Source organism: Pristiophorus japonicus, chromosome 6 (assembly GCF_044704955.1).
Source record: "Pristiophorus japonicus isolate sPriJap1 chromosome 6, sPriJap1.hap1, whole genome shotgun sequence".
Taxonomy (NCBI): Eukaryota; Metazoa; Chordata; class Chondrichthyes; family Pristiophoridae; genus Pristiophorus; species Pristiophorus japonicus.
The window spans coordinates 48343364-48370011 of record NC_091982.1 but is presented as its reverse complement, the minus strand read 5'-3'; the positions used below and the strand labels follow the sequence as shown (position 1 = coordinate 48370011).

Genomic DNA, 26648 nt, shown 5'->3' with positions numbered 1-26648 from the left:
TTTGGTTATTCAATTTACTGAACAAAAAGCAGCATGTACACAATACACATTTACAGATATTACAAAGATCATTTCACAAAAGAAAAAAAGAACCACAAAACGTCAAACTGGGTTTGGTCCAACAATAAGCGATTGCTATAGTACACAAAACGATTGCACTTCTTCCTCTCAGGCCTGCTGAGAGTTCATACTTTGCTCTCTCATCCATGATCAACACAAATCTGCACTGCGAAGACTTACAAATCTTTGGGTTTGAAATACTTAACACATCATACCCGTTTATATAACTCAATGTAGCATAATAGAAAAAGCGCACATGGCCCCCTTTCTCTCCCCGGCCAGTTTAATAATTGGTAAAAACTGTATACAGAACATTCATAAAATAACTTAGTGACACAATTTATTAAGAAGATTACCAATTATTTAGGATCCTAGTCATCATATGTGTTGAATTTTTATGATGTTCCAGGACTATTAATCTAGGTATAGATGGCTTGTGAAATGGCCCAATGCAATAATTTAAAATGGTGAATTAAATTCACAGGAAAACTGAAGCCCCAATATAACAGCAGCAATTTCCCAGTTTAAAACACTGTCTGCAAAATTGGCCAATTTAGGAGAGATACCAAAATGAAACAATAGTTGAGGCCAACATTGCCTCTCATGGTGGTATCCCAAAGCTCAGAACATTTGACATTCGTGTACAGAAACAATAATTTCATAATACCATAAAATAATCAACATTTTGCTCAGCGATCGACAATCACTGCTCAAAATACACAAAATACATTTTCAACTTCAACGTCTGGGCAGTAACCTGGTGGAGCACGTCCCCAACCCACCTCATGATAGAATCAGCCCAATTTTTCATCCCACTGAAATGAATGAGCTGAAGATCGGGCAGGTTCTACAAGAGGAGGATAATCTGCTCCATCAGGTTACCATGGTGATGGAAGCTGAATGTGTCCCCTATGGTGTTTTTATGCTGTAACATCAGCAGTACTGCCTGCGCACACCCATCAATCAATATACCAGAAGTGAAAACATGAAGGAATCCGAATATAAAATAAAAACAGAAAAATGCTGGAAATACTCAGCAGGTCAGGCAGCATCTGTGGAGAAAGAGTTAATGTTTCAGGTTGATGACCCTTCGTCAGAATTGGGAAAAAGTTAAGAGATGTAACAAGTTTTTAAGCAGGGTAGGGGCAGGGAGGAAAGAATAGGGAAGGTCTGTGATAGGGTGGAAGAAAGAAGAGATTAAGAGACAAAGGGAATGATGGTGCAAGGCAAAAGGAGATGATAACGGGGCAAGTTAACCACTTTTATTTATATTGCGCCTTTAAAGTAGTAAAACATCCCAAGGCGCTTCACAGCAGTGTTAGAAGACAAAACAAAGAAATTTGACACCGAACCACATAAGAAGAAATCACAGCAGATGACCAAAGAGGTAGGTTTTAAGGAGCGTCTTAAAGGAGGAAAGAGGGTTAGAGAGGCAGAGCGGTTTCGGGAGGAAGTTCCACTGCTTAGGTCCCAGGCAGCTGAAGGCACGGCCTCCGATGGTTGACCAGTTAAGAAACAAAAGATAAGTCTAGATAAATGGAAAATGACAGAATCTTCAACAGCTGCCATGGGAAAAGAGGGGAAAAAAAACAGGGGCAAGAGTCATGGTCTGAAATTGTTGAACTTGATGTTGAGTCCAGAAGGCTGTAAAATGCCTAAACGAAAGATGAGGTGCTGTTCCTAGAACTTGCGTTGAGCTTCGTTGGAACAGTGTAGGAGGCCGAGGTCAGAGTGGGAATGGGGCAGAGAAATAAAATGACCGGACTGGAAGCTCGGAGTATTTAAACCTATTTTGTCCTTGCCAGTCAGCAGACATTTAAAAAAAAAATTTAGTCAGTCAGATTGGGTCAATACAAATTAAATAGATAATAGTTTTCCTTAAATTCACTACACAGTTATAGAAAATGGATGGTGGAGCTTTAGAGATGGCAGTTACAAGAGCACAAGTCACTTTAAAAGGCATTACCTACATTATATGGAATTTAACTTTTGTTTTACATTTACACCACAATTTTGCAGGAGCATCATCAAAATGATAGGGCAATATTTTGCAAAATTAAACTTCTGTTTTAGACTGAAATCAACACTACTCTCAAGATTAGGCGACAATGATTTAAAACAGTTATCTTGGGAAACTGGGCAATTGAGAACCTCAGTTGTAGGCTGTGAATTTTTTTTTTAACATGTACACAAATTTCATATAATGTAGACATGTAAAATTACAAGAACAGACACTTTCAAACTGGTTCTTGACCTTTGGTGCACTGCGAAAAGGACTCACACTTCGACTGCTCCTTCTATATCAATAATACTGTACAAATCTCCATAAAGTTCAATAAGCTACAGTACATTTTTACATACCCTAAACAATCAGAGCATGTGTAAATATCTCAAACCCCACAATAATACCATCTTCATTGATGATGTTTTACAACAGCCATAACCCAATTACTTTCTGTATACAGTTCTAAGCAAGCAGATGCCTCGGTCTCCATTCAAAAAACACATACCCATTAGAACTAGGAGAGAGCATTGTAAGCTTTGATATATTACAGCAGTGGCTTACATTACACCTAGCATTTAACCAGGGCCAAACGTCCTTTGACAAGGGCAGGTGTTAATTTAACAGGTATTTAGGCTACTCCAAAAGCATGACGTGCTTTTCACTGGGTTTAAATTGGCTGAACAGCCAACGGTATCAGGTAATGCATTTTAATATGTTACACAACAAAATAGTTGTTCAAATTTCTGTTCATGCATTAAAATAGTTACATTTAATTTCTACACATGTATTATTGCACTCCATCATATCTTTGTTAGGAATAAGACCAAGAACAATGCAATGCATCGGGCACATGGGGTGAATATATTCTTCTCCCTGGGTAAGCAAGAAGCATTCTTAAGCCTCTTTCCAAGGAGATTTTTGTTAAAATTCTATTCAGGGAGGTTATTACACACATGGGTGGTTGCAAACATGTAGAAATCCAAGCATGATGAAGGTCTTTCTTTTACAGCACGGAGCCAGGTCTATAGTATTTGAATTGTTTTCCTTCTGAGGGAGAGGAAGTATTCGAACAAGGTCCTGAGCTGTCAGGCAATGAATAGACCCGAATATGTTTTCAGCAAGGACCCGTCAAAATAAAGAGGAGCACACTGAACAAATATTAAAAGAAAATCTACTTCTGCGTTTGCCGTGAATCACTGCCTTCAGGGTAATGGTCCTAAATGTGTAGAGGTACAGCAATTGAAACAGATCTTCAACTAAAGCTGTAATGTGCACAGCGTAAAGTGACTGCATGGGTTAGCTGATGGCAAATAAAATATACAGAATTTTGCCTTTAATTGTCTATTTATAGCAAACAAACACTTGGGGGAAGGAGAGTGGAGGAATATTTCCAGTTACACTGGTCTCAAAAATTACAGCTGTTGCTCCCAATCGTCACTGCAGTTAATGTAATTTGAGAGTACAGCAAGTTCTCCATCACTGTGCTGATCTTTCATCCATTTTGCTGCACGTAAAGCAGCACTTAAGTACAATCTAATCCACTTAATTTAAAGTTGCTCAATTCTAATAGATCATTCAAATTTCTTTAAGCACTAAATTCCCAATTTGCAGCGTTATTTATATTGTAATTCAAATTATTGGATCGTTCCAGTTTTTTTTTAAGCACAAAAAAAATTGGAATCATCAAGTTCAGACTCTCTTAAAATGTGAATTCAGCACACTGTGTTTCAACATCAGCCCATTGCCAATGTGGGAATAAAATACCAGCGTCTTCCCTTTCTTCTTCCTAGGTGTGACCTTAGTGAAAACTGTAGGCACAGGAATTCTGTCACCCTTAAACTAACAAAAAAAGCCCATAGCAAATAGAGACCGACTTGATGGATTAAATTTTACATATTTGGCAGCAGAGTTCCCTGTGCCAGATAAGAGTCCTATTTATACAAGAGCTAGTGCATGTGTAACATAAATGTACCATATCCAGACAGTACTATTTCATTCACAAGTCCATTACTCTCTCCAAACAATCTTAATCAGGCATGTCGATGTTTAGCTTTTGCGGAGGGACAAAATACTTCCCAGGGCTCTGGGTGATCACTACTCCAGTCTTTTTATGGAACATCGGGGCTATTTTAGCAGGTTCTGGTACAGGAATTTCCTCAGACTCCTCGCTGTCATCATGGTGGAGTTCATATGAAATATTTCCATATTCCCTCAAGAAGGGAAAGATCTCCAGAAGGAACTGACAGAAGTCTTTGCGGATTCCAAACCACCCTGCAAAAATAACGCAATTCGTGATCATGAAAAGAAAATCATTTTGGTTCAAAAGTCCTTCTCATCGCTGGACAACTAACAGACCTAACGAGAATCAAGTCCACTACATTAATACAGTTGACGTCAACTCAATGCTTGGCAGTGAAGAAAGCAAATGACATGCTGACCTTCATAGCGAGGGGATTTGAGTATAGGAGCAGGGAGGTCTTACTGCAGTTGTACAGGGCCTTGGTGAGACCAAACCTTGAGTATTGTGTGCAGTTTTGGTCTCCTAATCTGAGGAAGGACATTCTTGCTATTGAGGGAGTGCAGCGAAGGTTCACCAGACTGTTTCCTGGCATGGCAGGACTGACATATGAAGATAGACTGGATCGACTAGGCTTATATTCACTGGAATTTAGAAGAATGAGAGGGGATCTCATAGAAACATATAAAATTCTGACAGGATTGGACTGGTTAGATGCAGGAAGAATGTTCCCGATGTTGGGGAAGTCCAGAACCAAGGGTCACAGTCTAAGGATAAGGGGTAAGCCATTTAGGACCGAGATGAGGAGAAACTTCTTCACTCAGAGAATTGTGAACCTGTGGAATTCTCTACCACAGAAAGTTGTTGAGGCCAGTTCGTTAGATATATTCAAAAGGGAGTTAGATGTGGCCCTTATGGCTAAAGGGATCAAAGAGTATGGAGAGAAAGCAGGAATGGGGTACTGAAGTTGCATGATCAGCCATGATCATATTGAATGGTGGTGCAGGCTCGAAGGGCCGAATGGCCTACTCCTGCATCTGCTTTCTATGTTTCTATGTTTAGAGTATAAAATGTTTAGAGTAGAACATTATTTTAAAGAGTAGAATCTGTTGACAGTTTTTAAAGTATCAAAGCACAACAATTCAAGTGGATGAATTCTGGACTCTCAAAGTCAAGGTTTTGAGCCCCAACACTTGTCCAATGTGGCTTCATAGAATTCAACTGAGTCAATATATAAACAAAGCGACAACTAATGCAAGGCATGCTTCTCGAAGGAAAAGAGCTAATTTCTGACTAGCCCAGTTAAATTGATCCCCCTCTTTCTCCGCCCCCCCCCACACCCTCCAATCACGAGACAGCTACAACAGTCTCTGTTCAGCCCACCTACATAACCCCAAAACTGGAATCAGATCCAGGGAAGTGACCGATTACTGGGACAGCTAGATTTGAAGTTTCAACTTGCATGTAGCCATGCTGGAACAATTAATGGTATTACCAGTACTAAAAACTACTAAAATGCCAGAAGTAGTTTTGCTGCTACATCATCAACCCTGAACTACAAAAATAAAACTCTCAACGCACAACATTAAGTGAAAACAAATTCAACTTTACTCACCCTTACATCATCCCCATTTCTCTATTCTATTTATAGACTCGATTAGTTAGGAGTCAAGTGAAATTATTCTACCAATTCGAACCTCCCCGCTCCCCTACTATTTTCTTTTGAGTTTAAAATCATTGGTGGCAAATTTTAACCTAAACCATTGAAGTCAATCGGGAGTAATATTGGGCGGGGTGTAAAATCGGCGTTCCACCCGATCCTGTGGGATTCCTGCCCGGCGAGTTAAATTAAAATGACCCCCATTCTGCCTCTCTGCTCTCACCTCAGAAGTGGGAGACATTATAAAAAAATTAGGTTTTGAAAGCCAGTTCCAGAAGGTGGTGTTTCTTTTAACCAATCCAACAGAAAGGGTGCAACAATCAACCTGGTCACATCATAGATAGAATCAGGTCAATCTGTAAAATGTAAAATACTCGGAACAGGGTCAGCGACCAACGACCAAGTTATCTCAGGTGCTCAATAGATGCTAATTAGGGGACGGTAGAATAGTGGTGATGTTACGGGACTAGTAACCCAGAGGCCTGGGCTAATAATCAAGAGTTGTGAGTTCAAATCCCACTGCGACAGTAGGAGAATTTAAATTCAGTTAATTAAATAAATCTGGAATAAAAAGCTAGTGTCAGTAATGGTGACCATGCAACGACTGGATTGTCGCAAAAACCCATCTGGTTCACTAATGTCCTTTAGGGAAGGAAATCTGGTGTCGTTACCTGATCTGGCTTATATGTGACTCCAGGCCCACAGCAATGTGGTTGACCCTTTAAAATGGCCACTCTGTTGTACAAGGAGGCTCACCACCACCTTCTCAAGGGCAATTAGGGATGGGCAATAGATGCTGGCTTTGCCAGTGACACCCACATCCCATGAATGAAGAGAAAAGATATGGGTAGGGGAGGAATGAGGGGCAACATCAGGAGAAAAATTAAATATGCACTTATTTTCTTTAAAAAAAAACTTTAATACCTTGCTCTCAAACCAAGATGCTCTGTATACAGACACTCAATATAACGTGACATTAGTCACTAGAGAATTGTTGTGAGCTGTAATAATAAAGTGCAAGAAACATAAGAAACAGGAGTAGGCGTTTGGCCCCTCGAGCCTGCTCCGCCATTTAATAAGATCATGGGTGATCTGATCTTGGGCTCAGCTCCACTTCCCTGCCTGCTTCCCATAACCCTTCACAATAAGGAATATTACTCAGGACAAAACAAGATTTAATCCGGATAGCTACAGTCATTGGCAAAAATTTACTGTCTTGAGCCACTGTACTTTCTATTGTGACACTATACATCAAAATGATTGAGCGTACAGTAAAATGCGAACACACACTATAGATACTTACAGTGATTGCCCCCTTTCTGTCCAAAGGCTGTGGCCGTTAATGTTATCAGAGAAAGCCAAAGCGGGATAAAAATTGGAATATATGAGAAATTATTGTGACCATCCAGTTTGTGAACCAAAAGAATCTGGGGGAGAAAGAAAAATCATGAGTGCCTATAAGGAGAGTGCACACACTCCATATCGGCCACACAGAAACCCACACGTGGGTGCAATATCTCAGCAGTTTGATTTGGAGATTCTTGCGATGCGTCTGCATGCAGGTCAATGAAAAACACTTCTGAATCCCAGTCCCAACTGTTCTCCTAACATATAAATTAGCCGGATTGTTTGAGGAAGGAAAGCCTGTTACTTTTACAGATGGGATATTAGGAACTTTTACATATGGGATATTAAGAACAACAGTCGGAAGGAGGTCACCCTAGGCCAGTTTTGTGGCTCTCTTTACGAGCACCTACAGAGTAACAAGAGATCGGGGGGGGGGGGCAGAACATATGGCCAAACTCATCCAAGATATATGGGAAGAAGAGAGTTGAACTAAGGTTTCACGACTCAATTGCCTGGTCACTGTGGCTTCCAGATTGCTACTGCCCATTTCACTTTTAAGCATGACTTGTAAATACACAATGCTTGCCAAATGCTATTATGCTGGATTGATTAAGCACACTGGTAAAGTGAAACTTAACCCTGAAATGTCCTTAAATGAATGAAATTATCCACTAAGCATCAATATATCTTCAGCAATGAAAATCAGATCAATTGATCACTTGAACGGTAATGACGATTTAGGAGCTGAAGAAGGCACTGACCCCATCACCGAAACCGAGTTGCATACCTCAAAGGTCAAAAGCGGAACAACAATGGTCATCCAACTGATAGCCATTGTAACGTGGGTCCGTCTTTGTTCAGCTATCACATCCATAGACCGCAAGAAAAGTACCGACCACACAATGTAGTAGAGCACCACTAGGCAGAGGAATGACATCAGGATCCACAATGGGACACAGACCACCTACAAAGAATCAGCAAAATCTGGTTCATGAAATTATATTAGCTATAAAACTTGTTTTTCCTGCATTTGCATATTTGAAAGAAAAAAAGACTTGCATTTATTTAGCACCTTTCACAACCACCATATGTCCCAAAGTGCTTTACAGCCACACCTAGAGTACTGCATACAGTTTTGGTCTCCATATTTAAAGAAGGATATACTTGCATTGGAGGCTGTTCAGAGAAGGTTCACTAGGTGAATTCCAGAGATGAGGGGGTTGACTTATGAAGATAGGTTGAGCAGGTTGGGCCTATACACATTGGAGTTCAGAAGAATGAGAGGGGCTCATATCGAAACATAAGATAATGAGGGGGCTCGACAAGGTGGATGCAGAGAGGATATTTCCACTCATACGGGAAACTAAAACTAGGGGACATAGTCTCAGATAAGGGGCCACCCATTTAAAACTGAGATGAGGAGGAATTTATTCTTTCAGAGGGTTGTAAATCTGTGGAATTTGAGCGATAAGAGAATAAAGGGTTATGGGAAGCGGACAGGGAAGTGGAGCTGAGTCCATGATCAGATCAGCCATGATCTTATTAAATGGCGGAGCAGGCTCGAGAGGCCAGGTGGCCTACTTCTGCTCCTTTTTCTTATGTTCTTATGTTCTAATGTAGGAAACGCAGCAGCCAATTTGCGTACAGCAAGCTCCCACAGACAGCAGCGTGATAATGACCAAATAATGTGTTGTTATGTTGATTGAGAGATAAATATTAGCCAGGATACCAGGGATAACTCCCCTGCTCTTCTTCAAAATAGTGGGATCTTTTACGTCTACCTAAGATAGTGGACAGGGCCTTGGTTTGACATCTCAGCCAAAAGATGGTACCTCCGACAGTGCAGCCCACTCTCAGTCATGCCCTAGAATGTCAACATAGATTTTTGTGCTCAAGTCTCTGGAGTGGGACTTGAAACTACAACCTTCTGTATCAGAGGCGAGGGTGCTACCCACTGAGCCATGGCTGATCTGTGATGATAGTTGTTTAGTCTATGCCCGTTTAGTACTCTCTTCAGGATAGCATCCCTTATATTCTGAACATCACAAACAGCTCAACTTGCCTCATGCACCTTATAAGCTCCTTATAACAGATTAGCTTGTGCATGGGTGTTTGCTTTCTCAGAAGCAGCTAACTGACTTATCTGCATGGCTTTTAATATCCTGTACAATAAGGCTTTCCTGACCTAATACATGATGCTGAAAGAGATGTAGAGCCTCCTGATGCAGCCATGGCCCGTTTGCTGAAATGCGTTGCTATGCCAGTGAGTGGAGTGTGTGCTGAGTCTATGAACAGCCAGCTGTCCTTATATTCAGCACAAGCTGTACTCACTGGAACAAGTGGACGTTTCAACAGGCAGATCATGTCCATATTAAATCATAGAAATTTACAGCGCGGAAGGAGGCCATTTCGGCCCATCGTGTCCGCACCAACCAACAAAGAGCTATTCAGCCTAATCCCATTTTCCAGCTCTTGGTCCATTTCCTTGTAGGTTACGGTACATAAGGTGCACATCGAAGTATTTTTTTTAAATGTGGTGAGGGTTTCTGCCTCTACCATCCTTTCAGGCAGTGAATTCCAGACCCTCACCACCCTTTGGGTGAAGAAATTTCCCCTCAAATCCTCTGTAAACCTGCCCCCTGGTTGTTGACCTCTCTGCTAAGGGAAATAGGTCCTTCCTATCCACTCTATCTAGGACTCTCATAATTTATACACCTCAATAAAGTCTCCCCTCAGCCTCCTCTGTTCCAAAGAAAACAACCCCAACCTATCTAATCTCTCCTCATAGCTAAATTTCTCCAGTCCAGGCAACATCCTCGTAAATCTCGTAAATTAAGACTCTCCAATACAGAACAGGGGTACCAGCAATGAACTGTGTAAAGGGATTAGAATATCCTTTAAACAGAAAGACAGCATTTTAACAGGAGGCCAATCAACCACTCGAGCCTGCTCTGCCATTCAATTTAATCATGGCTGATCTGTGCCTTAATTCCATTTACCCTCCTTGGCTCCATATCCCTTGATACCCATACCCAGCAAAAATCTAGCGATTTCAGTCTTAAAAGTTCTAATTGTCTCCCAGCATCCACAGCCTTTTGGGGGATAAAATTCCAGATTTCTGCTGCCCTTTGCGTGTGAACAAAGTGATTCCCGATTTCCCGCAGCTTAGCTCTAATTTTAAGATTATGTCCTCGGGTTGTTGATTCCCCCACCAAAAGAAATGCAATGCAATAAATAAAAGAAGAATTACCAGCCAAGGCCACTTGATGATTTCATCCAATCTTAGTGCAATGAATATGAACTGAAGAATGTTCACGGAACACAGGATTTCCAACTGGTAACCAGAGACAAAAGAAAAAAGGGATATGTAACAAAACTGTAACGGCTCTGCTACTGGAGGTGTTCATAAAACATTTTTACATGGTTAAAAGTGTGCGCAATACAATATAACTTGTCTATATTTCCATCAACAAGACAAAGCTTTAAATTGTAATAGTTTCCGCTAAACTGCTGACCACCCAACTTCTTTTTCTGGCTCCAAGGTTAGCTGATATTGTTAACGGTTCTCTCTCCTCAGGTACTGTCCCCCTCTCCCTCAAATCTGCCGTCATCACCACTCTCCTCAAAAAAACAACCCTCGACTCCCTCCATCCTTGCAAACTGCTGCCCCATCTACAACCTCCCTTTCCTCTTCAAAGTCCTTGAACATGCTGACGTCTCCCAAATCTGAGCCAATCTCTCCCGCAACTCCATGTTTGAATCCGCCCAATCAGTTTTCCGCCCCTGCCATTGTACCGAAACGGCTCTTATCAATGTCACAAATGACATTCTATGTTATAGTGTCAAAGGTAAACTATCCCTCATCGTTCTTCTCGACCTGTCTGTAGCTTTTGACACGGTTGACAACTCCATCCTCCTCCAACGTCTCTCCACCGTCGGCCAGCTGGGTGGGACTGCACTCACTTGGTTCCATTCTTATCTATCTAATCATAGTCAGAGAATCACCTGCAATGGCTTCTCTTCCCACTCCCGCATCGTTACCTCTGGTGCTCCGAGGATCTATCCTTAGCCCACTTCTATTTCTCATCTTCATGCTGCCCCTTAGTGACATAATCCGTAAACACAGCGTCAGTTTCCATATGCACGCTGATGACACCTAGCTCTACCTCACCAACACTTCTCGCGACCCCTCCTCTGTCTGTAAATTGTCAGACTGCTTGTCCGACAACCAGTACTGAATGAGCAGAAATTCCCTCCAACTAATATTGGGAAGACCAAAGTCATTCGGTCCCCGACATAATCTCCATTCCCTAGCCACTGACTCTATCCCTCTCCCTGGCAACTGACTGAAGCTGAACCAGACTGTTCGCAACCTTGGTGTCATATCTGATCCTGAAATGAGCTTCCGACCACATATCCTCACCATCACCATCACCAAGAACGCCTATTTCTACCTCCGTAACATCGCCCAACTCCACCTCAGCTCATTTGCTGCTGAAACACTCATCCATGCCACTGTTACCTCTAGACTTGACTTTTCCAGCACACTCCTGGCTGGCCTCCCACATTCTGGAGGTCATCCAAAACTCTGTTGCCCGTGTCCTAACCCACACCAAGTCCCATTCACCCCTGTGCTCACTGACCTACATTAGTTCCCGGTTAAGCAACACCTCGATTTTAAAATTCTCATCCTGCTTTTCAAATCCCTCCATAGCCTTGCCCCTCCCTATCTCTGTAATCTCCTCCAGCCCCACAACCCTCAGATACCAGCGCTCCTCTAATTCTAGCCTCTTGATTATTTCTGATTTTAATCATTCATCCATTGGTGGCCGTGCCTTCAGCTGCCAACGCCCTAAAGTTCTGGAATTCCCTCTCTAAACCTCTCCGCCTCTCTACCTCTCTTTCCTCCTCCTTAAAACCAACCTCTTTGACCAAGCATTTGGTCATTTGCCTAATATCTCCTAATGTGGCTTGGTGTCAAATTCTGTTTTATAACGCTCTGGTGAAACACCTTGGGACGTTTTACTACGTTAAAAGCGCTATATCAATACAAGTTGTTGTTGTTAATCCATTACAACAGATAGCCAGATTTTGTTTATAGTTACATATAGACAAAAAAAAAGTTATAATTCCATTGATCAGGTTTGGGTTTGAAAGTGATTCTGATTGTCTCATATTTTTATATGAGCATTCTACAACAAGGCACAGTGTACAGTAATCCTTTAACAACAACAACTTGCATTTATAGAGTGCCTTTAATGTAGTAAAACATTCCCAAGGCACTTCACAGGAGTGATTACCAAATAAAATTTGACTCCGATCCATATAAGGAGATATTTGGACAGATGACCAAAAACTTGGTCAAAGCGGTAGGCTTTAAGGAGCTAACACACTAAGTACAGAATTAGCACGACTAACAAAGATCTTTAAGCGAGTACATCCTACCTCCAAAGACCGATCGTGTCGAAAACCCCACACACAGGCAGCAACCGACACGGGAGATACAAAGAACAGTGGCATGAAGACGAGCAGCCAGAAGTGGGTGCCTCGTTCAATCCGGTCACACACCAGAACTTCAAACATCAACAGCAATAGGTGGATTCCAACTGCTATCAGCATTGCTTTAAATTCCACACAGGTTTCACCTTCAGCTCTGTATTACATTAGAAATAAACACCAAGAGTGAATAAGGAAGCGTTACCCCTTTCACACAACGAGGTAGTCAGCAATCTTTCAGCACGCTTATTAATGTAATCAAATAGAGAGATTAATAAAGATTAAATCAAAGAAAAGTATAGGGAATCAATGTGCAGTTTTTTTTACTTTAAGGGCAGGGGAGTGGGACTAATTGGATCGCTCTTTCAAAGAGCCGGCACAGGCACGATGGGCCGAATGGCCTCCTTCTGTGCTGTGAGATTCCATGACTCTACAATTAGAGAAGAGGAATAACTTGGGGCATGGGACTGGGTAGCTCAGTAGATAAGCACACAGTTCCCTCACCTCTGGGACCTGAGTTCAAATCCAGTGAAGACTGATGAGTTTCTTCACTCGGTCAGCTGTTAAGTTCCCAAGTGAGGAGTTTTTGGATAATCTCCACACATTTCCTAGAAAGCTAAATAGTCCAAAACCTGCCCACAATTTGGCAGCGACCATGACGATGGCTTGCGCTGAAAAAAGAAACGGTGCAACATGTGCTAAAGTGCCGAACCACAGCAGATGGAACTGTATTCTGCATCAGCCCATGCTCTACTAGACTGCAGTGCTTAATGCTGACATTGGGAGAGTAAAAGGTAGGGGGGGAACGGGGTCCCATTCCTCTCCTTGCTGAAACTAGAAATCAGAAAAGCAAAAAACAAGCACTTGTTGACTACAATCTGTGAACAGGATTTATTGTAGCAAAGATAAACTCACTGTGGGTTCTCTGTTCCTTGAAATGTGATGGCATTTCGCCAACACTGCTTTCTACGAAGACAAGCTCAATAACACAAATCATAGCTGGCTGGAGGCTGTACACTCTATTCAAAGTTCCCCTCCTAGGCATTTTAAAGAAAAAAGGAAGTCTTGCATATATATATGGCACCTTTCACGACCACCGGTCGTCTCAAAGCGCTTTACAGCCAATGAAGTACTTTTGGAGTGTAGTCACTGTTGTAATGTAGGAAACACGGCAGCCAATCTGCACACAGCAAGCTCCCACCAACAGCAATGTGATAATGACCATGCAATCTGTTTTAGTGATGTCGATTGAGGGATAAATATTGGCTAGGACATCAGGGATAGCTCCCCTGCTTTTCTTCGAAGTAGCGCCATGGGATCTTTTACGTCCACCTGAGAGAGCAGAAGGGCCTTGGTTTAATGTCTCATCCAAAAGATGGTACTACTGACATTGCAGCGCTCCCTCAGTACTGCACTGGACTGCCAGCCTAGATTTATGTGCTCACATTCTTGGAGTGGGACTTGAACCCACAACCTTCTGACTCAGAGGCGAGTATGCTACCCACTGAGCCACAGCCGACACTGTTTTTTTCAAATTAAGCCTTCAAGCTGCCTTGGTAAACCTTGGGTGACATTTCCAATATATTCTGTATAACTAGAAGCATGGTGTCTGCAGTTACTTCTCACCTGTACTGTGGATTCCGTGCCCACACTCCGGTTCCCACCGAGGCTCCTATGATCACCATTAGCTTCCATAGCCAGACGGGAGTAAAGACAGCCCAATAGCTCCACTGGATAATTCCATCCAGGCGCAGAGAGAGCAAAACAGAGAACAGTAGCAGGCAGGCATAGATCAGGAATTTGCTGCAACAGAGAACAGACAGGCCTTGGTCACGCCGCTGTCATTACTGGTTACAAGGGCACAAAAGATACGCACTGTAGAAACAAGTGTTTCCAACTCAACAGCATTGGCAATGAGAAAAATAGCATTGCATAATGGATGACACTTTCACATACTGCTTAATAAGGATAGTTACAAACCTCTCGAACAAAGACTTTATTCATCTAACCCTATCTGCATATAGAAGGGGGTTAGAGTACAAAAGTAAGGAAGTTTTGCTACAATTGTACAGGACTTTGGGGAGACCGCACCTGGAGTACTATGTACATTTTTGGTCTCCTTATCTAAGGAAGGACATACTTGTCTTGGAGGCAGTGCAACATTGGTTCTCTACATTGATGAGAGAGTTGTCCGATGAGGACTGAGTATACTTTCTGGAGCTTAGAAGAATGAGGTGATCTCATTGAAACATTTAAGATTCTGAGGAGGATTGACAGGGTAGGTGCTGAGAGGTTGTTTCCCTTGGCTGGAGAGTCTAGAACTAGGGGGCATAGTCTCAGGGTAAAGGATCGGCCATTTAAGACTGAGATGAGGAGGAATTTCTTCACTCAAGAGGGTTGTGAATCTTTGGAATTCTCTACCCCGAAGGACTGTGGGTGCTCAATCGTTGACTATATTCAAGGTTGCGATCGATGATTTTTGGACACTAGGGGAATCAAGGGATATGGAGATCGGGCGGGAAAGTGGGGGTGAGGTCGAAGATCAGCCATGATCTTATTGAATGGCACAGCAGACTCAAAGGGCCATATGACCTACTCCTGCTCCTGGTGTTCGCGCCACGAGGAAACACCAGCGGCATGCTGGAGGAGGGCGACTGAACTGGACGTCACCATAATCAAGGGTGCCGATTGGAGCGTGGGCAGATACAGCAGAAGAGGCGGCAGGCAACAGAGGAGCGGCGAGGTCGGGAGAAGGAGCGGCGAGAGTTGGAGAGCGACGTGATCGGGGCCCAGGAGAGGCGAGGGCCCAGGGACAGCATGGACCAGCCCACACTGCGAAATGTGTGCGCACTAGGTCCGTGCAGCAGAGCTGGTCTCCAGTCTTCTTGGTTAATCCTTGCCACTGGACCAAGACCCAGCCCTGTCAAGCCCGTGTGGTGGCTGGTGTGAAAAGGCCACCACACGTTTAAAAAAAATGCAAGCACAGGCATCTTCCACCCTTCAACATGTAGTTCAGGATCTGGAATATCAGGTCCCTCATTGTAACACCTGTGAACTCATGCCTTTTTGGTCTGGAAGCAAGTCATCCTCAATACAAGGAACCACCCAAGAAGAGATGGATATGCAAATTGGATGCAGTAGCGCGGGAGGAGGCTCATGTGGAGCATAAACACCGGCACGGACCAGTTGGGCTGAATGGCGTGTTTCTGTGCTGTAAATGCTATATAATTTAAAAAAAAATAAGATTCTAGCTCTGTAAATAAGATGTCTTCTGATTTTGTCAATGGTAAGTAAAATACCGACAACGTCCTCAGATCACAAAGGATTCGGGTGTACAGCCCTGGCATTCATTGAGCTGAACTGAGGGTTACTTTGGTTTATAATCACACCAGGTGTTCACTTCACATCAGGTGGGCAGATATCTTCAACTCGAATCCAACAGTAACAGGCTGCACAAACAGGATTAACGTCCTCTTGCTTATTCTCAATATACATACAGGAGCGAATCATTCCCTTTTGGCCGGTGTACTGCACATGTACAGGAGCTGACTCGGAGACATACACAGGCCGTACAATACAGGATAGGAATCTTTGACTGTACAGCCTGCGTTTATACCCCACTGCTCCCAGAATGTAACCCAGGGACACTCCCTAAATTTAAATAAAGCATCTTTCATTCTCCTATTTCATCTCTCCCAAATTCCCAGTAAACCAGCGAGAGAAACTGCGGACCATGAACCAGATACTGAGAGATCAGCAAAAGTTCCCTCTACGCTGGCCCACCAAACACTTCCTGCGCAGGGACTACATGAGTTAGATACGGAGTAAAGCTCCCTCTACACTGTTCGATCAAACACTCCCAGGGTAGGTAGAGCATGAATTAGATACAGAGTAAAGAGGCAAATAGTATAGATGTATTTAAGTGTAAGCTAGATAGGCAGGGCCCTGGTACAGAGCAGTGGGAAGGTCGGGGCGGATGAGCGACGAGTGTTTGTGGCGAGATGTGGCGAATGTTTATGTCGGAGGAGCGGTGAGAGATCGTGGCGGAGGTGCGACAGATGAGGGTATGGGGCTCAGAAGAGCCAAGGGCCCAGGGACAGCACGGGCCAGCCCACACTGCGATATGTGTGCGCACTAGGTCCGTGCAACAGAGCAGGTCTCGTCGTCCTGGTTATCCCTTGCCACTGGATAAAGGCTGTGTGGTGGCTGATGTGCAACGGTCACCACACGTTAAAAAAAATCCATGCATAGGCATCTTCCACCCCTTCAATTGGAGTTCAGGACTGGAACATCGGGTCCTTCATTGAAACATCTGTGGAAGCAAGTCATCCTCGTTCGAGGGAGCAGCTATGATGATGAGATAGGTATATGAGGGAGAAGGAAGAGAGGGTTATGCTGATGGAGTTAGATGAGGAAGGATAGGCGGAGGCTCAAGTGGAGCACAAATGCTGGCATGGACTAGTTGGGCGGAATGGCCTGTTCCTGTGCACGAGATTCCATGTAATTAAAATGCCTATCGCCCTTTTCTTTGCCCTTGTAACATCGTGTTTAGCAGTAACTATCAGAGGCAAGAGATGGGCAGTAACACCAAAGTTGCCTAAGTGAACATCTGTTGAAGGAATATATATTCATATCCATAGATGTTACTGCAATCTATACATATATAACTGAAGCAATATGCATGAAGGGCAGCATTTCCTCCTCTGGCATAAGAAAGCAGTTTCTTTTAATTGAACCATCTGGTCTTTCCAGCCCCAGGGATCTATTTGTCATGATCATCAACGATCCTTAAGCCAAAGCACCTTTGGCCAGAAAAAGCCCTCTATTCATAACAGTCACATAAGAACATAAAGAAATAGGAGCAGGAGTAGGCCAGACGGCCCCTCGAGCCGTATGGTTCACCATAATGAACAATTTATATTTCACCCATTTCTGGTACTTTCCATGTTTTCCCTCAATGTTTTCCTAAGAACTTTCATGCATTTGCATAATGACAGGTCTCAAAATTTAAACTGCAAAATGATTAAATAGCAGCATCAATAACTAACAAATGTCAACACTTGACAGAAGACAACAGCCATTGATAAATACTTCCATTAGGGATCTTCACACTTACATCTCTGCATAATAATTCATAACTAGCAGAGACCCGCAAAGTATTTGCAGTCAAATTAGTATCTTTATTGCAACAGTACTTGTTTAGACTGTTATCATCTTCGTCTATAGAATCAAGGCTGATGTCCTCCCTCCCTCCCTCCGTCCGTCCGTCCATCTCTCCCTCTCTTCCCTCACACGTTACTCCTGCCACGCACGGTGTGGTACCCAGAACTGCTCACAGTACTCCAGGTGTGGTCTAATCAGGGTTTTGTATAATTATGGGCGGGGAAGACAGCATAACTTCAGAGTCTGGTCCCAATGTGGCTCCAGAATGTAGAGGTGCAAGACCCTTTTGAGAAGGCACCTCATACAGCACTGTGTATTATTTTAGTGCGGTGCCTGGGCTCAGTTTAATAAGTGCTAACATGGTCCGAATTACCTCCTGGACACTTTATATAAGCAAGAGGTTTGTAAACATGCTCGAGTGTGTGGACACACTTTCCCACACTTTCAAAACATTCCAAACATCTACCAGGCAAGCACAGACCTCTGTGTAACATAGCCAAGTTTGCTGACGATGCAAAGATGGGAGGAAAAGCAATGTGTGAGGAGGACACAAAAAACCTGCAAAAGGATATAGATGGGCTAAGTGAGTGGGCAAAAAATTAGCAGATGGAGTACAATCCTTTCTGCATCTACCCTATATATATTCCTTTGCAGATTCTTTGCATCCTCCTTTTGGAGGAAGGTCACAACAAAGTGTGCCTACACACTTTACTCTCAGATCAAAGATACTTAAGTTCTTGCAGGAGGGTCCAAGAAAAGCATCTGGTCTGCCCGCCACTGTTCTCTGGTGCATGTTAATTAAAAGAACGGTTTTGCAGAAAATTCACATGACAATCATTCAAATCAGAAGATACTGCACAGTCCACGTGTATTTTTTATTCCCAAATTTTAAAAAGTTCCATAACACATCAAAAGCCTCCCAACAATACAAACGGTTACTGGAACTCGCACAGCACTGTGATGCAGCAGAATTACTCTGCTAATATATGTATTGAATTGATACTAGGAGGCATGAGAGCTAGCGATGCACTCACTTGTCCGCACAAACTAAAGCAAAATACTGCGGATGCTGGAATTCTGAAAGAAAAGCAGTAAATGCTGGAAACGCTCAACGGGTCAGACAGCATCTGTGGGCACATCTCCACGTCAAGTGTCAGCTCCTTTCCACTAGCAGGAGACTGTTGATGCAAGAGGAGTCTGACAATGTCATTATTTTTCAACCTTTTGTAGCAGCTCACTCTCTGCTCACATGTTTACATTCAATAGACTCTAGATCAGTTCCTATGGATTGGAGGGTAGCTAATGTAACCCCACTTTTAAAAAAAGGAGGGAGAGAGAAAACAGAATTATAGAATTATAGACTGGTTAGCCTGACATCGGTAGTGGGAAAAATGTTGGAATCAATTATTAAAGATGTAATAGCAGTGCATTTGGAAAGCAGTGACAGGATCGGTCCAAGTCAGCATGGATTTATGAAAGGGAAATCATGCTTGACAAATCTAGAATTTTGTGAGGATGTAACTAGTAGAGTGGACAAGGGAGAACCAGTGGATGTGGTGTATTTGGACTTTCAAAAGGCTTTTGACAAGGTCCCACACAAGAGATTAGTGTGCAAAATTAAAGCACATGATATTGGGGGTAAGGTATTGATGTGGATAGAGAACTGGTTGGCAGACAGGAAGCAAAGAGTATGAATAAACGGGTCTTTTTCGGAATGGCAGGCAGTGACTAGTGGGGTTCCGCAAGGTTCAGTGATGGGACCCCAGCTATTTACAATATACATTAATGATTTAGACAAAGGAATTGAATGTAATATCTCCAAGTTTGCAGATGACACTAAGCTGGATGGCAATGTGAACTGTGAGGAGGATACTAAGAGGCTGCAGAGTAACTTGGACAGGTTACGTGAATGGGCAAATGCATGGCAGATGCAATTTAATGTGGATAAATGTGAGATTATCTACTTTGGTGGCAAAAACGGAAGGCAGATTATTATCTGAATGGTGACAGAGGTGCAATGAGACCAAGGTGTAATGGTACATCAGTCACTGAAGGCAGGCATGCAGGTACAGCAGGCATTAAAGAAAGCAAATGGCATGCTGGCCCTCATAGCGAGAGGATTTGAGTATAGGAGCAGGGAGGTCTTACTGCAGTTGTACAGGGCCTTGGTGAGACCACACCTTGAGTATTGTGTGCAGTTTTGATCTCCTAATCTGAGGAAGAACGTGCTTGTTATTGAGGGAGTGCAGCGAAGGTTCACCAGACTAATTCCCGAGATGGCAGGACTGACATATGAAAAAAGACTGGATCAGCTAGGCTTATACACACTGGAATTTAAAAGAATGAGAAGGGATCTCATAGAAACATATAAAATTATGATGGGACTGGACATTTTAGGTGCAGGAAGAATGTTCTCGATGTTGGGGAAGTCGAGAACCAGGGGTCACAGTCTAAGGATAAAGGGTAAGCCATATAGGACCGAGATGAGGAGAAACCTTTTCACCCAGAGAGTGGTGAACCTGTGGAATTCTCTACCACAGAAAGTTGTTGAATCCAGTTCGTTGGATATATTCAAGAGGGAGTTAGATGTTGCCCTTACTGCTAAGGGGATCAGGGGTATGGAGAGAAGGCAGGAATGGGGCACTGAAGTTGCATGGTCAGCCATGATCATATTCGGTTCGAAGGGCCGAATGGCCTGCTCCTGCACCTATTTTCTGTTTCTATGTAACGTAGCCAAGTTTGCTGACGATACAAAGATGAGAGGAAACGCAATATGTGAGGAGGACACAAAAAAACCTGCAAACCGATATAGACAGGCTAAATGAGTGGGCAAAAATTTGGCAGATGGAGTATAATCCTCTCTGCATCTATCCTGTATATATCCCTTTGCAGGTTCTGTGTCCTCCTCACAACTTGCTTTCACCTTTTGGAGGAAGGTCACAACAGAGTGTGCCTACACTGCCTACCTATCTTTACTCTCAGATCAAAGATACTTAAGTTCTTGCAGGAGGGTCCAAGTAAAACATCTGGTCTGCCTGCCACTGTTCTCTGGTGCACGTTAATTAAAAGAACGGTTTTGCAGAAAATTCACATGACAATCATTCAAATCAGAAGATACTGCACAGTCCACGTGTATTTTTTATTCCCAAATTTTAAAAAGTTCCATAACACATCATAAGCCTCCTGACAGTACAATCGGTTACTGGAACTCGCACAGCACTGTAATGCAGCAGAATTACTCTGCTAATATGTCTATTGAATTGATACTGGGAGGCATGAGAGTTAGCGATGCACTCACTTGTCCACACAAACTAAAGCAAAATACTGCGGATGCTGGAATTCTGAAAGAAAAGCAGTAAATGCTGGAAACGCTCATCTGTGGGCACATCTCCACATCAAGTGTCAGCTCCTTTCCACTAGCAGGAGACTGTTGATGCAAGAAGAGTCTGACAATGTCATTATTTTCCAACCTCTTGTGGCAGCTACGCTCCACCTAGCAACCTGGCTCAGAACTCAGGAATCATGCAGGCTTTAACTGGGGCACCAGAGAATATAATCCATTACACCCACTCAGCGAGTATCAAATAATGGCATTCACTAATTATCTCTTTACATAAGAACATAAGAAATAGGAGCAGGTGTAGGCCATACTGCCCCTCGAGCCTGCTTCACCATTCAATAAGATCATGGCTGATCTAATCTTGGCCTCAACTTCACTTTCCTGCCTGTTCCCCATAACCCTGGACTTCCAAAAATCTGTCTATCTCAGCCTTGAATATATTCAATGACTCAGCCTTCGCAGCTCTCTGGGGTAGAGAATTCCACAGATTTACAATCCTGAGAGAAGAAATTCCTCCTCGTCCCCGTTTTAAATGGGCGATCCCTTATTTTGAAACTATGCCCCTAGTTCTAGATTCCCACGAGGGGAAATATCCTCTCTGCATTTACCTTGTCAAGCCCCCTCAGAACCTTATATATTTCAATAAGATCACCTCTCATTCTTCTGAACTCCAATTTAAAGATTAACTTAATAAACATCAATGTGCAATTTTTGTAAGGCACATAAAACTAAGTTTTTTTTTAAATTTAAAAGGGTGTTGTTGCATATACTTCCTGATGCAGAAACTTAGGTTAAATATTTGGACACTAGAATAAACGGTGAAGCATTGTCAACTTTTGCACTGCAGTTTTGGTTTCAGTTTTATTTTTTAAGTGGCTAGAGATTTCCAGTCCGTGATTGTTCCAAATCTCTTTCCTCAATGCATTAATTCCCTGGGACAACAGAATGTCAACAGACACCACTGACCGGCAAAGGCAGACAGCACAGGCCGGGCTGTGACATTCACCTGGGTCCCAGGCTTCTGTGCTGCACATTAGGCCTTCCTTTCCCCCTTCCTCCCTCCCCAGCCTCGGCCTCCCTTTCCCCACCAACCCTGAACGGAATGAAACCCTGGGCCTTACCTGGGATTGAAGTCCTGGAAGAGCCCACGAAGATTCATTGCAGCGCAATGCCCAGAGCAGATCGGCAAGAGCCGGCTGCAGTCCTCTCGCTCTCGCTCTCGCTCTCTCTCTCTCTCCCCCTCCTTCGGCGGCACCTCCCTGGAGACTGTCAACACCCGCCCCCTCACCAACAGACCCGCCCCTCTCCCTGTCCCGCCTCTCCACCAATAGACCCGCCCCCTCACCACTGGACCCGCCCCTCTCCTTGTACCGCCCCCTCACCAATAGACCCGCCCCCTCACCACTGGACCCGCCGCCTCACCAATAGACCCGCCCCCTCACCACTGGTACCGCCCCCTCTCCCTGTACCACCCCTCACCAATAGATCCGCTCCCTCTCACTGGACCCACCCCCTCACCAATAGACCGGCCCCTTTCCCGGTGCCGCCCCCTCTCCACTGGACCCGCCCCCTCAACCTGTACTGCCCCCTCACCAATAGACCCGCCCCCCTCACCACTGGACCCGCCCCTTCTCACTGGACCCAGCCCCTCACCCTGTACCGCCCCCTCACCACTGGACCCGCCGCCTCTCCCTATACCCCCCCCTCACCAATAGACCTGCCCCCCTCACCAATAGACCCGCCCCCTCACCAATGGACCCGCCGCCTCTCCCTATACCGCCCCCTCACCAATAGACCCGCCCCCCTCACCAATCGACTTGCCCCCTCACCACTGGACCCGCCGCCTCTCCCTATACCGCCCCCTCACCAATAGACCCGCCCCCTCACCACTGGACCCACCCCCTCACCCTGTACCGCCCCCTCACCAATAGACCCGCCCCTCTCCCAGTACTGCCCCCTCACCAATAGACCCGCCCCTCTCCCGGTACCGCCCCCTCACCAATAGACCTGCCCCCTCACCACTGGTATCGCCCCCTCTCCACTGGACCTTCCCCCTCACCCTGTACCGCCCCTCACCAATAGACCACCCCTTCACCAGTAGACCCGCCCCCTCACCACTGGTACCACCCACTCACCACTGGTACCGCCCCTCTTCCTGTACCGCCACCTCACCCTGTCCCGCCCCCTCTCCAATAGACCCGCCCCCTCACCCTGTACCGCCCCCTCTCCACTGGACCTGCCCCCTCACCACTGGTACCGCCCACTCACCATTGAGACCGCCCCCTCTCCCTGTACCGCCCCCTCACCCTGCCCCGCCCCTCTCCAATAGACCCCACCCCCCTCACCCTGTACCGCCCCCTCACCAATAGACCCGCCCCCTCAGTATTGGGCCCGCCCCTTCTCTACTGGACCCGCCCCCTTTCCACTGGTCCCACTCCCTCACCTCTGGACCCGCCCCCTCACCACTGGACCTGCCCCCTCACCACTGGACACTATACCGCCCCCTGAACCTGCCCCCTCACAATTGGACCTGCCCCTTCTCCCTATACAGCCCCCTGAAACCGACCCCTCACCACTGGACATGCCCCCCTCTCCCTATACTGCCCCCTGGACCCACCCCCTCACCAATGGACCCGCCTCCACTAGACCCGCCCCCTCTCCACTAAACCCGCCCTCTTCCACTGGACCTGCCCCCTCACCACTGGACACGCCCCTTCTCTAATGGACCCGCCCCCCTCCACTGGACCCGCCCCGTCTCCACTAAACCGCCCCCCTCCACTGGACCCGCCCCTTCCCACTGGACCCACTCCCTTGACCCGCCCCCTCACCACTGGACTCGCCCCCTCACCATTGGACCCGCCCCCTCTCCACTAGACCCACCCCCTCACCACTGGACCTGACCCCTCACCATTGGACCCGCCCCCTCAATATTGGTCCCACCCCCTCTCCACTGGACCCGCCCCCTCACCACTGGACCCACCCCATCACCATTGGACCCGCCACCTCACCACTGGAGCCGCCCCCTCTCCCTGTACCGCCCCTCACCCTGTCCCGCCCCCTCTCCAATAGACCCGCTTCCTCACCCTGTACCGCCCCCTCACCAATAGACCCGCCCCCTCAGTATTGGGCCCGCCCCTTCTCTACTGGACCTGCCCCCTCTCCACTGGTCCCGCTCCCTCACCTCTGGACCCGCCCCCTCTCCACTGGACCTGCCCCCTTAACCAATGGACACTATACCGCCCCCTGAACTCGCCCCCTCACCATTGGACCCGCTCCTTCTCCCTATACAGCCCCCTGAAACCGACCACTCACCACTGGACACGCCCCCTCTCCCTATACTGCCCCCTGGACCCGCGCCCCTCCACTGGACCCGCCCCCTCTCCACTAAATCCGCGCCCCTCCACTGGACCCGACCCTCACCACTGGACATGCCCCTTCTCCACTGGACCCGCCCCCCTCCACTGGACCCGCCCCCTCTCCACTAAACTGCCCCCCTCCACTGGACCCGCCCCCTTCCCACTGGACCTGCCCCTTCTCCACTGGACCCGCCCCCTTCCCACTGGACCTGCCCCTTCTCCACTGGATCCGCCCCATCTCCACTGGACCCGCCCCCACTGCACTGGACCCGCCCCCTCACCACTGGATCCGCCGCCTCTCCACCGGGCCCGCCCCTCACCACTGGACCCACCCCTCTCCACTGGACACACCCCTCTCCACTGGACCCGCCCCTTCTCCACTGGACCCACTCCCTTGACCTGCCCCTTCACCACTGGTCCCGCCCCCTCACCATTGGACCCGTCCCCTCACCATTGGTCCCGCCCCCTCTCCACTGGACCTGCCCCCTCTCCACTGGACCTGCCCCCTCACCACTGGACTCGCCCCCTCACCATTGGACCCGCCCCCTCACCACTGGACCTGCCCACTCAGCACTGGACCCGCCCCCTCACCACTGGATCCGCCCCTTTGCCATTGGACCCGCCCCCTCTCCACTAGACCCACCCCCTCACCACTGGACCCGCCCCCTCACCATTGGACCAGCCCCCTTAACATTGGTCCCACCCCCTCTCCACTAGACCCGCCCCCGCACCACTGGACCCACCCCCTCACCATTGGACCCGCCACCTCACCACTGGACCTGCCCCCTCACTACTGCACCCGCTCCCTCAACATTGGGCCCACCCCCTCTCCACTAGACCCGCCCCCTCACCACTGAACCCACTGGATCCGCCCCCTCGCCACTGGACCCGCCCCTCATCATCATCATCATAGGCAGTCCCTCGAAAGCGAGGAAGACTTGCTTCCACTCTAAAAGTGAGTTCTCAGGCGACCACAGTCCAATACAGGAATTATAGTCTGTGACAGACAGCGGTTGAAGGAAAGGGTGGGTGGGGAGTCTGGTTTGCGGCACGATTCTTCCACTGAAAGCACTTGTTTTCTGCATGCTCTTGACAACGAGACTCGAGGTACTCAGTGACCTCCTGGATGCTCTTCCTCCACATAGGGTGGTCTTGGGCCAGGGATTCCCAGATGCCGGTGGGGATGTTGCACTTTATCAAGGAGGCTTTGAGGGTGTCCTTGAAACACTTCCTCTGCTCACCTGGTGCTCGCTTGGCGTGTAGGAGTTCCGAATAGAGCGCTTTCTTTGGGAGCCTCGTGTCGGGCATGCAGGCGATGTGGCCTGCCCAACGGAGCTGGTCGAGTGTGGTCAGTGCTTCGATGCTGGAGATATTGGCTTGAGCAAGAACACTGACATTGGTGTGTCTATCCTCCCAGTTGATTAGCAGGATCTTGCGGAGGCAGCATTGGTGGTATTTCTCCAGCGCTTTGAGGTGTCTACTGTATACGGTCCATGTCTCTGAGCCATATAGGAGGGCGGGTATCACTGCAGCCCTGTAGACCATAAGCTTGGTGCCAGATTTGAGATCATGGTCTTCGAACACTCTCTTCCCGTCCCCTCACCAATAGACATGCCCCCTTTCTGCTAAAGGTAGTAATCAAAACCTTCCCGACTGATTCATCATTGACGGGGGTGGGGGCTTGGGGAATCTTGCAGAAGACAAGAATTAAACTCAGGGGCATTGCCCATCCCACGATAGGTTGGGCTGGGAGGTCTTGCACATTCCACTGTAGATGTTAAACGTTGCACATTATGTAACGCAATTATCATTCAACAACAACTTGTATTTATATAGCGCCTTTAACGTAGTAAAATTTCCCAAGGCGCTTCACAGGAGCGTTATCAAACAAAATTTGATGGCAAGCTACATAAGGAGATATTAGGGCAGAGCTTGGTCACAGAGGTAGATTTTAAGGTGCGACTTAAAGGAGGAAAGAGAGGGAGAGAGACGGAGAGGTTTAGGGAGGGAATTCCATAATGTAGAGCCTTGCCTCATCCATGCCTTTGTTACCGCTAGACTTGACTATTCCAACGCACTCCTGGCTGGCCTCCCACATCTCACTCTATGTAAACTAGAGGTGATCCAAAACTCGGCAGTCCGTGAGAGTTTAGGAAAAGGGGAGGTGCAACGAGACCTGGGTGTCATGGTACATCAGTCATTGA

The 26648-nt window shown here is 46.2% G+C and overlaps 1 protein-coding gene across 1 annotated transcript; it reads right to left on the bottom strand.

Annotated features, from left to right (window-relative positions):
• On the bottom strand, positions 1-22336 carry tmem185 (transmembrane protein 185). The gene is made up of 7 exons (XM_070882839.1): positions 22210-22336; positions 14212-14388; positions 12535-12742; positions 10340-10423; positions 7877-8053; positions 7046-7169; positions 1-4336 (listed from the first exon to the last, which is right to left on the bottom strand). Exons 1-7 carry the CDS (start codon positions 22245-22247, stop codon positions 4092-4094), a joined length of 1053 nt encoding a protein of 350 aa, XP_070738940.1. The 5' UTR covers positions 22248-22336; the 3' UTR covers positions 1-4091.
• Between the last annotated feature and the right edge of the window lie 4312 nt (positions 22337-26648).

Excerpts from the sequence above, each read along its gene's own strand:
- tmem185 (XM_070882839.1), bottom strand. The coding sequence starts at position 22,247 with ATGAATCTTCGTGGGCTCTTCCAGGACTTCAATCCCAG. Across the intron at positions 12,743-14,211 it reads GCACGGAATCCACAGTACAG|AGCTGAAGGTGAAACCTGTG; the intron begins GTGAGAAGTAAC and ends AATGTAATACAG. Across the intron at positions 7,170-7,876 it reads TTCCGCTTTTGACCTTTGAG|ATTCTTTTGGTTCACAAACT; the intron begins GTATGCAACTCG and ends TTTCTCCCCCAG.